General features: G+C 40.5%; 2 protein-coding genes across 2 annotated transcripts in view; both read right to left on the reverse strand.

The window, feature by feature from the left end:
• LOC120314119 (CD59 glycoprotein-like) overlaps nucleotides 1-1,410 on the reverse strand; it is a 22,855-nt gene extending 21,445 nt beyond the window's left edge. Inside the window, exon 1 of the mRNA XM_039356881.1 lies at nucleotides 1,219-1,410. Coding sequence (XP_039212815.1) covers nucleotides 1,219-1,379 — 161 coding nt within the window. The 5' untranslated portion in view covers nucleotides 1,380-1,410. The remainder of the gene's footprint in view (nucleotides 1-1,218) is intronic.
• Nucleotides 1,392-10,493, reverse strand: LOC120314099 (CD59 glycoprotein-like). The gene is made up of 4 exons (XM_039356841.1): nucleotides 10,340-10,493; nucleotides 7,606-7,692; nucleotides 6,905-7,000; nucleotides 1,392-1,896 (listed from the first exon to the last, which is right to left on the reverse strand). Exons 2-4 carry the CDS (start codon nucleotides 7,667-7,669, stop codon nucleotides 1,688-1,690), a joined length of 369 nt encoding a protein of 122 aa, XP_039212775.1. The 5' UTR covers nucleotides 7,670-7,692; nucleotides 10,340-10,493; the 3' UTR covers nucleotides 1,392-1,687.
• Nucleotides 10,494-11,282: the final 789 nt, after the last annotated feature.

Genomic DNA, 11,282 nt, shown 5'->3' on the forward strand with positions numbered 1-11,282 from the left:
GAGCAGAATGGGGGTGGGAATAAAGCCTGGAAAAGAAAGAGGAAGAAAACATTTGACCTTCACACTAATTGGATAATGTGATATACAGGGCTAATTTAGGGAGGGAACATGCTGATAATTTAACTGCTCGGAGGAAGAGAACTTAGATCCTAGCATCCCTCCATTATGCATGTGCCGACATTTTGTAACAATCACTGACTTTTAGGAAAATAAATGCCTGGAAGTTCTTTGAAGTGTTTCATTAGCCGGAACCATAACACCCCCACTCTCCTGGCTTTCCAGAAAGGAATGAAAACATGGCTTTGTGGCCTTCATGGGGAGCCATAGGAGCATGCAGCTTAAAAGCTAGGGTTAGTACTCTGAAAGTCCCTTTACCTTTCAATTAATTTTTAACAGTTTTTAATCTTGCCTCTTTGTTAAATTTTTAACTTTATACTGTTTTCATATTTTAATATTTTACTATACACTGCCAGAGTCCCTGTGTGGGGTATATGGATGATTCTAAAATGTGATAAATAACTCTAAAAGCATAATAATTAAACGAAGGTAAAAAACCCCAAGAGTACAGAGGTACTCTTTGACTTTCAACCAACCCACCCCAGCACAGTGCACCCCCACACACACAGGGGCCCCCAGACAACAGGCAAATTAACACGTTTTTTCACTGCTTCCTATTTTCAGTTTTTAATACCAAGCTGTGGCTTTTCTAAGTTTAAGCATGTTGTCCAAACAAAAAGTATTTCCCATTAGTACTGACATTACTTTAAGAAGTACTAAATAAATAGGCCTCAAAGTGCTACTTCGGAATGGTAGCCAGTCTGAATTTGGACAGTTCATTTAATCACAGATAAGCAACTAAATGTTGATAAGGAACAACCAATGAAATTGGCAAGGAGATGTTGTGTCATTTACTGTTACAACTAGAATGGTATAGCACAGTGGTTGGCGAACCTATGGCACGGGTGCCAGAGTCGGCACTCAGAGCCCTCTCCATGGGCACGCGCGCCGTCACCCCAGTCCTAGGCCTTCAGCTGGGTTTTATAAAACCTTTTCACTTTAGGCCTCCGCCGCCGTGTACAAAAAAAAAGATTCAATCAATCAATTTCAATTTCTTGTGGGAAAAAAAGATCTTGCAAAGTTGGAATTGATTGTTTGAACTTTTTAGTCCCAGTCTGCTATTACCACCACAGCCACACCCACCCAATGGGCCACACCCACCTGGCACCCAACGATGCATAAGTGGCTTTTGGGTTGCAGTTTGGGCACTCGGTCTCTAAAACGTTTGCCATCACTGGTATAGCATACTGAAGAAGCTTCAATTGAGGCATCAAAAAGAGCCTGGAGGTAAAACAAAAAACAAACAAACAAAAAAAATCCATTCCAGGCTTAAATATACAATAGCACTTTTATTGCAACAATTGCTTACAAGTTAAAATGTAGTTGCGAGATTCAAAAGTTGTTCCCAACACAAGCAAGTCCACATTTGGCTAATATGAATGTCTTACAGATTGAATGTAAGTTTCCAATAGAAATTGAGTAATGTAAGAAAAAATATGAAAAGTGCAGATAGTGAACAAATTTTATCTACTTAATACTGTATCTTAATTTAATCTTCTCCAACACAGGAATACTTCTCAAAAGACATTAGTGTCATGTAGCTTTTTAAACTGGAAAAAATTGCCCCATTTCAGTTCCAGACTAAAAACTTTAAGATATGAGCAACAGTCAGCAAGAAAGCCCCACTGAGGGCTATCTTGCTAGCTACTACATTTGGAGCATCGTTACACAAATTCCATTGGCAGCACCTGTATCTGAAGTTTTTTGTTGAGAAATGATTTGAAATAAAGTCTACATTACAGTCGGAATACTTCCAGCACTGAGATGTATTTTTTACACCTGAAAAAGAAAAAAAAACATGAAGATTATAAAGTTAGATTCTATCCTACTTAATTAAAAAAAGGGATTTCTGTGTGTATAGGTAGAAAAGGTAGTCTGTTCAGTAATTTGTCTTTTTATCAATTGTTAAATTAAAACAACACCTTAAATGATATTATAAGACTATTTGTACCCCACTTTTCTATATAAAATCCCAAAATAGAGAGTTTTAAAAAGTTGCTTTAAAGATTTTGAATTGGCTCAAATTCTTAATTAAAAAAAATCAATCACAAAATGACATAATCCCATATTGTGGGGGAGAGGGAAATTGCTTGAGCAGGGGATAGGATTAGGCTCTTCCAACTCTGTTATTCTGCTATAGAGTAAGTAAAAGCCTCTAAGACAGACATATCAAACTCACGATGTTATGTGATGTCGCGCAATGTATCGGAGCTGTTTCCCCATTGCCGGCAATGGGGTGGGCACGGTTTCATTGTGACACCCCTGCTCTAAGATATCATTCGAAAATGAGCATCTGCATTATTCAAAACATAGGTCAGTTTGCTCACTTTTGAAATTTCAATTTGAAATTCAAGCCCCTAGAATTTCACATAAGCCTGCCTGCCCGACTCTTTTAGGGGTTTGCGGAGCTGCTGGTTCCTACTAGAAAAATGGCTTTTCCAAGGAAAGCAAGTGGGAGTACAACTCTGTTTAATCCACTATTAACTTTGCAAAACTATTCTCTGTTCTTTTAAGACTAAGGATTCTCAGTATCAGTTCTCCTCTACTTCCCTGCTTGCCTGGGTATTTATATGCATGCATGTGTGTCCCTTTTCCTTTTTTACTCGTTTTGCTTCTTTTATCTAATTAAAAATAAAAACAGGAAAAATAGTGTCTTATTTTGCTTCCAAAGCAAGACTTCTTGCAAATTATGCTGTGCACCAAATCATGCTATGCACCATGTTCCTTAATTTGTTTTTTTATAACCTAACAATTGAAAGATCAAAGTGGGGCCTCTTTACCACAACCCATCCTTATCACCAAAAAGCATTCTGCTTTAAGACTGCACAGGTAGCATATGCCAGCTTATCCTAAGGCATTAAATAAAACATATAGAGGGAAGCCATACAAAAGCCAAATCTAAAATACATTTTACATTTTAGTTTTCAGTCAAAATGAGGCCTGCTTGTAGAGGAGGATCTTTACCTGTATGAGATGGAAGGGACTGTATAAGTATAGTAATAGTAATAGTAGTAAAGTTGGAAGGGACCTTGGAGGTCATCTAGTCCAACTCCCTGCTCGGGCAGGAAACCCTACACCATTTCGGACAAATGGCTGTCCAGTCTCTTCTTAAAAACTTCCAGTGTTGGAGCATTTACTGCTTCTGGAGGCAAGCTGTTCCACTGATTAATTGTTCTCACTGTCAGGAAGTTTCTCCTTAGTTCTAGGTTGCTTCTCTCCTTGATTAGTTTCCACCCGTTGCTTCTTGTCCTGCCTTCAGGTGCTTTGGAAAATAGCTTAATTCCCTCTTCTTTATGGCAGCCCCTGAGATATTGGAATACTGCTATCATGTCCCCCCTTGTCCTTCTCTTCGTTAAACTAGACATACCCAATTCTCGCAACCGTTCCTTATATGTTTTAGCCTCAGTCCCCTAATCATCTTTGTTGCTCTTCTCTGTACTCTTTCTAGAGTCTCAACATCTTTTTTACATCGTGGTGACCAAAACTGGATGCAGTATTCCAAGTGTGGCCTTACCAAGGCATTGAAGAGTGGTATTAATACTTCACGTGATCTTGATTCTATCCCTCTGTTAATGCAGCCTAGCACTGTGTTGGCCTTTTTGGCAGCTGCAGCACACTGCTGGCTCATATTTAAGTGATTGTCTACTAGGACTCCGAGTCCCTCTCACAGTTACTACTATTGAGCATGGTGCCACCTATGCTGTACTTGTGCATTTGGTTTTTCTTGCCTAAATGTAGAACCTTGCTTTTTTCACCATTGAATTTCATTTTGTTAGTTAGTGCCCAGTGTTCAAGTCTGTCCAGATCCTTCTGTATCTGAAGCCTGTCTTCTGGAGTGTTGGCTATTCCTGCCAGCTTGGTGTCGTCTGCAAATTTGATGAGTTCCCCATCTATCCCTTCATCCAAATCGTTGATGAAGATGTTGAAGAGTACTGGGCCCAGAACAGAGCCCTGGGGCACCCCACTACACACTTCCCTCCATATAGATGCAGTTCCATTGAGGACCACTCGCTGAGTACGGCCGGTCAGCCAGCTACGGATCCATCTGGTGGTGGTTCTGTCTACCCCACATTTTTCTATCTTGTCAAGTAGTAGGTTGTGATCTACTTTATCAAATGCCTTACTGAAGTCCAAGTAAATTATGTCCACAGCATTCCTCTGATCCACTAATTTTGTCACTTGGTCAAAGAATGCAATAAGATTTGTCTGGCATGATCTATTTTTGACAAACCCATGTTGGCTTTTAGTAATGACTTTGTTTGCCTCTAGGTGTTCGTTGATTCGTTGTTTGATTATCTTTTCCAGGATCTTCCCAGGTATTGAGGTCAGGCTGATAGGTCTGTAATTTCCTGGATCCATTTTTTTTCCTTTTTTGAGGATGGGAACTACATCAGCTCTTTTCCAGTCCTCTGGTAGTTCCCCTGTGTTCCAGGATCTTTGAAAAATATAGTTCAGTGGCTCCGATATCACATCTGCCAGTTCCTTGAGAACTCTGGGGTGTAATCCGTCTGGTCCTGGCGATTTGAACTCATCTAGGCTGGACAGGTGCTCACTAACGATTTTCTTGCCTATCTTAACTTGTGTTTCTGTTTTGTTTTTTGTGGCACTATTTTTGATAGGTTGGTCTGTTTTTTCCCTTTGTGTAAAGACAGATGCAAAAAATGAGTTAAATAGTTCTGCTTTCTCCCTGTTGCTTGTCACCTTCTTGCCACTTCCACCCACTAATGGACCAATCATTTCCTTCACTTTTTTCTTGTTTTTTACATGTTGAAAGAAGCTTTTTTTGTTATTTTTGACTTTGGTCGCAAGCCTCAGTTCGTTTTGAGCCTTGGCTTTCTTCACTTCATCTTTGCAGGCTCGGGCTATTTGCTGATATTCTGACTTAGTTATGTTCCCCTCTTTCCACTTTCTATACTTGTCCTTTTTATTTTTCAATTTGTCAGAGAGTTCTTTATGCAGCCATGCTGGTTTCTTTTGAGAGCTGTTATTTTTCCTCTTTGTTGGTATTGTGCTAGACTGTGCTTTTATTATCTCATTTTTCAAAATTTCCCAAGCTTCTTGAGTTGTTTTCCCCTTGAGGATTCTCATCCATGGAATCCTTCCCAAGCCCTCTCTAAGTTTATTGAAATTAGCTCTCTTGAAGTCCAAGACTCTAGTTTGACTGTGTTCTATTGGTTGTGCTTCTATAATGTTGAATTCTAATATTGCATGATCACTTCCTCCCAGGGTTCCTATGGCTCCAACACCGTCTATCATTTCATCTCTGTTAGTGAGAATTAGATCCAAAATGGCTAATCCCCTAGTTCCATTCTCTACTTTTTGGGAGACAAAGTTGTCTGCTAGGTTTGCCAGGAACCTGTTTGATCTTCCACTTGGTGCGGAGTTTGTCTCCCAGTTGATGTCAGGGTAGTTAAAGTCCCCCATTACTATTGTGATGTGCTTCCTACATACCTTAGTTAGCTGACTAGCAAAAAGTTCATCTATTTCCTCTGTTTGGTTGGGTGGTCTGTAGTATACACCTATGGCAATGTCATTTTCCCCCCCTTTTATATTGACCCAAATGCATTCAAGACAGTTTTTATCATTGTTGTACTCTATTTCTGTGAAGATGTAGTTATTTCTTATATAGAGAGCAACTCCACCTCCTCTTTTATTTGGTCTGTTTCTTTTAAATAATAGAATTAGGTTTGGGGAAGACATTGGATATGTGATAATACCTTCACTGCAGACTTAACTGACCAGGCTGGGCACTTTGGCAGAACCAGCTGAGGGGAGAACTTGTGTAATAGAAAACAGCACTGATGTGTGGAAGAACAGTTCCTATGGTCTAAAGGGCTGGAGTTGGGATGGTGGAGAATGGAACAATTGAGGGCCCAATACATGCTGGAAATCACACATTTTATTTTTGTCCCAGGGCAGGATATTCTCTGCCCTTCATTAAGGACAGACTGCTCTTTGGCTTGCTGGTGCTATCAACCAGCTTGTAAATTCTGACAAGATGGGCAGAAGCAGTACTACTAGCCTAGCCACCTGAGTATCAGTCCTCCTATTTGTTTAGAGCCATCTGGGAGGAGATTTTCAAAATGCTGATTGTCATGTGTAAAAGCCCCATATGGCATATGACTAGTTATCTGTGGGACCGTCTCTTTCCTGTGGTTTCTGCCCATCCTGTAAGAACTGACAGAGTTGGCCTCCTGCAGATCCCATTGATTAAGCAATGCAATCAATCTTCAGAATTCTCTGTGGCACTGTCCTTCTGCAACATCCTCCCTGGAGATCTGTTTGATCTGCCATCTTACAAAGTTACCAGTACTTTTTAAAAGAGTGCTAAAAACATAGATCTTCCCCGTCCTAGAGGTAATGTGGTGGTGGGAGATATCTTTGTTTTTATCTCTGCAAGTGGGGGAGAGAGCCAGTTTAATCTAGTGATTAAGCAATGCCATCTTCTAGGATCCGGTCAGAATTCTCTGTGGCATAAAGCCAGCTGTGTGATTTAGGGCTAGTCATGCTCTCTCAGCCCTACAAAGGAGGCAATGGCAAACTATTTCCAAAAAAACCTTGCCCACAAAATTACAGGGATTTGTCCAGGTAGTCGCAAGAAGTCAAAAACAACTCAAAGGCATACGTGCAAACATTAGGGGGCTGGGGGGCAGTTGTTGTTCCCTCCAGGTGACACTATATATTGAAATTTTATTGCTGATAGCATTGTGTCCATATTAAGCTGCTCAGAATAATTAAAATCAGTCTAAAATCATATTAATAAATTTATTAGTATTAATATACTTACCATGATATACTATAACGCAAGTATCTTCTTCACCTTTGCAAGTTATGTTTCTGTCACAGTTAGCAATTGGACAATTGTAGCACACTAAAGCACTTCCTAAATAAACAAGGAAAAAAGAAACTAAACACAATGTTCCGTTCTGAAACAATGTTCCACTTTGTTTTCCTGTTGGAAAACAAATTATAAGTAATTCTTTTGTTTAGCAATTATTCAAAGTTTTAACAATATTAAAAAAAAACAAACAGCTTTGTGACCAATCCATGTATTTACAACTATTGTAACATCATTCACAGCTTCACAAGTGGCACAACTGAACAAGCAGAGTTCAGGTTTCCAAAAAATCTTGCCAAGGAAACTGCATGGACTTGTTCATATAGTTGCCAGGAGTCAAAACTGACTCAAAGACACACACAAAAAGAAAAACAACAAAAGAGTTCCTTTGAAACTGGATGTCTAGGATTGCCCCAACAATTTGCCTGGTTATAAAAGACAGTTTTATATAATTCCAGCCAGGAATCTGTCATTCAAAGGGATATAATTTTTTCTATCATTATTATATCATCCATATAATTCCAAAGCATCAAGCTAAAACTCAGTCAGCCCTTGGAATGATGAGCCACCTTCGCTTCTCTGTTCTATTCTTCTGGTCCCTGCACTGTTATCATTCGGTTAGCATTTACCATTGGGTTCACTTTACTTACCTGAATGGAGAAACAAAGCCAGAACAAAGGCAGTAATGACAGCACTGAGCAAAAGGGATTTCATCTTCTTTGTGTCTCCTATTCAACCTACATAATAAAAAAAATTGTTGTCCTATCAGATGTTCCAAAATAAATGCAATAATCTAAACTGAGCAACAGTATTTGTCTGCCAAGCCTCAACTTTCTATATCCATGTCATTATTCCAGCCTTATATAAAATTTTTATGAGTGCTAAACAGGAATATACTTTTTTTCTGGGCATGACAGAACATTCATGAAAGGCAACAGAATCAAGACTGAAGGTAAAGCCTGTTGAATTATTAGTCTCTGTCTAAAATGAAACATTATTTCTACTAAATTTGAAAGTATTTTTATGTTGTGTATCAAAAAAATGGAATTTATCACAATATGAAAAAAACTGTTAACACACTTCATATCACTGTTTCATAAAGACACTCTTGCTGAGATCTCTCATTAGCTGTATCATATAAATTGATTTTTCTGCATAATCACATGGGACTTTTGTCTCATAACAATCAGAATCCCAAATGAGTACAAGCATTTTGTGAGTCCAACAGTACAAATGCCAATTAAATTGCACAGTCGCATCACTCTTATTGGCGGTAAACAGCATGATGCAAAGTGCAAAAAAGAAAAAAGAAATGAGAGAAAACAGCTAAAATTAGTCATCAACCCTGTTAACGATATATTTCCATATGGTTTCATCCTTTTTGCTACCACGCCCATATATTGCTTCACACGCTGCTTTTTCTTAAAACTTCTCACCTGTTTTGTATTAATTCCTTCTAGCCATATTTTCAATTCTTTCTATGCACATCCTTAACATATTAACAGTAAATGCTTCATGTGGCAAGTTGCCAAATGCTACACTTTATTAAAACGTCATATGAAGGTAGTTAAAAGTACAGTATGTCTATGCTGCGGCACCAAATTTAGATTTAAGTATAAGCTAGGGCAGACATGTCAAACACAAGGCCCGGGGGCCAGATGCGGTCCGCAACGTGGTTTCATGTGGCCCGCAAAGCCATCCTGGAAACAGTGAGGGAACAGCCCCCTCTGCCTTGGCCCTGGCCCAGGCCGGCCGGGAGCCAATGTACAATTTTGTAGTGGCCATCTATGCTGAAACCATTCAGTCTTAGCTCCACAAGGCTGTCTGGAAACAGCAAGGGATTGCCCCCTGCCACATCAGCCCCGCCCCCTGGGTGCATGCTGGGGAGATGTCACCCTTTGTGAGGAATGAAGAAATGCACCATCGCCTGGAAGTGGCCAGCAAATAGCCTTCGCCTACTTCACATATCCGGCTTGATGGGCCCCGGGGGAGGGGTTTCAGCAGGCTCTTCCAGTAGATTATGCCTTGGCGCTCGCCCTGGTCCCACCCCCTTCTACCAGAGACCCTCAGATCTGTCCCACTCCTACCCACACCCCTACAGGCACCCTTGATGCGCATGATATAGAGCTGGCCACACCCACTCCAGCCATGCCCACCCAGTAGGCCACACCCACCCTGGCCACACCTAACCCTCCCCAGGACAACAGCAATGCTGATGCGGCCCTCAATGAAATTGAGTTTGATACCCCTGAGCTAGGGCCTCACAATTTTTTAATGTATGCTTTACTTGTTAAGTTTTAAAATGGCAATAACTGCATAGCATATCATTGGAGGAAATAATTTATTTTGTGAAAGTTCCCAAAAGGCCTTAAAACCTGGCTCTGTTAATTGGCCTGGAGCCAGGAGAGGGTATGTCATGCTGGAAGTGGTTATGGATTGAGAAAAGATTCTGCTTCCACACCTTGTCTGTATCTTTCCCCCTTTCTTAGCCATTTTTGTCCTTTTTAATGGTAATATTATCTTAAGATTTTAAATGTAAAATCATCTGATGGTGAGATGGCCGGGCATATAAATTTAATAAATAAGTAATTTCACTTCTGAGACATCTAGGAAGAAAATGTGTTAAATTGTATATGGGATCGGTTTTCCCATTTTGCAAACCAGTTCATTCAAGTCGGATTTTTCACTTTAAATGCTTGCTATTAATTTAAATTTTATCCTTTTTTTTTTCTCTAAATAAGTCTCAGTCTCAGTCTGTTGATTGAACATCCAGTTTCAAGCTTTAGGTAGCCCTGGGCGACCAGGCGTTGTCCCGAAAAAGACGCGCTGCTCTAAAGAGCTGAATGCAACCGCCAGGTTCGCGCATACATTAATATCCTTTTTGGAACCGAGTCCAAAATGCTTGTCCGCTTCTACCTTTCAGCGTCGGCTTGAAGGCGGCCACCCGCTCCCCTAACTTTCTACAGTACACTAAGCGAAGGAAACGAGCTGGAAAGAAAGGAAAAAAAATACCCCGAGGAGAGAGGTGGTTAAATTTGGATTTCTGAGCAAAACAAAGCAACTCGACACGCCAATTCAACGCAAGCCGCTAATTTTATCTTTTTTTTTTTTTTTTTTTTGGGGGGACGGGCTCCGCACTCGTTCGCCATTTCTTTTGGGCCTCCTGCTATCCAATCCCGCCCTAAACCCAAGCTAAAGACCGAGACTTGCTAGGTTCACTCTCCACGTTATGCCAACGACCAAGGGACCTGCATGTGGCGGACTCAAGCTAGTATCCGGCTAACTAGCGGGTTTAAAAGGAGAATTTGAGAAAGCCAACTAAAACGCACACGCCTCGCTAGAGACCTCATTTTCAAACGGGAAAAAAAAACAGCGAATACTTACAAGAGAACGCTTAAACAACACGGAGACTCCCAGACGAGAAGACGAATCACCAGGGCGTCACGAGAAAATGAGACCACCACCGCCGCTGCCAGACCACGCCTGGCGCTCTCAATTCGGGAAAGTAATGTATCTGACTCGGGCGAGGCGGGGCCAACCTATGTTAATTTTCATTGGCCAGTTACAGGTTTAGCATCCTTGATTGGCTGTATGTCATGGAGTTCGTTAGCTAGAGGGAATGCAGAATAATTTCTTGGCTTTTAGCTACCGTGCTGAGACCTATGGGGGAATATTTGTGAGATTAATCACAAAGACCGAGGAGAGTAGTACGTAATAATAGGAATATCAGGGGGAGGGGAACAGTATATTTCAATACATTTTAAGCATTTTATTCCAGAGTGCGTACGTATGACAGTTACAGTATAGCTTAACGGGAGCCTAAGATGCTTGCTCGTTTGCGCGACCCTCTCCTAAGGTACTTCGCAGTCGCCAATTCATGATGACGGAAGCTATCACATGATATGCAGTATTGCCCCACGGGCCTCGCCCAGGTACTTAAACTATGATTCAGCTGACTATTTAGAAGGGATTCAGAATAGACAGTAAACTCGGGCTACATTTCGAAGGAGATTTATCTAGATGTGCTTCAGAGTATGATCCGGAGCAGTATGAGAAGATCTAAACAGAGATGACACCACCATTTTTTTCCCCTTAATGCCAGAAATCTGAAACATTTTAAAGGACCATACAAACTGGGGGAAAGAAGTGTAAACTTAATTGAACTTGACAAATAGCATATTGTGATACGAAAGAATAGGTTCTATTATGCAAAACTAAGCAATTAGATTTATATTCTTTTTTCCCTTGGTAATTTGATAATTGTTAGCTTTCTACCACCAATAAGCAAACTGCATTTCAATTCTCTTGAATTGTGCCTACTTTTCAT

The sequence above is a fragment of the Crotalus tigris genome, unplaced genomic scaffold (genome assembly GCF_016545835.1).
Source record: "Crotalus tigris isolate CLP2741 ecotype Arizona unplaced genomic scaffold, ASM1654583v1 scf7180000018831.1652172, whole genome shotgun sequence".
Classification (NCBI taxonomy): domain Eukaryota; kingdom Metazoa; phylum Chordata; class Lepidosauria; order Squamata; family Viperidae; genus Crotalus; species Crotalus tigris.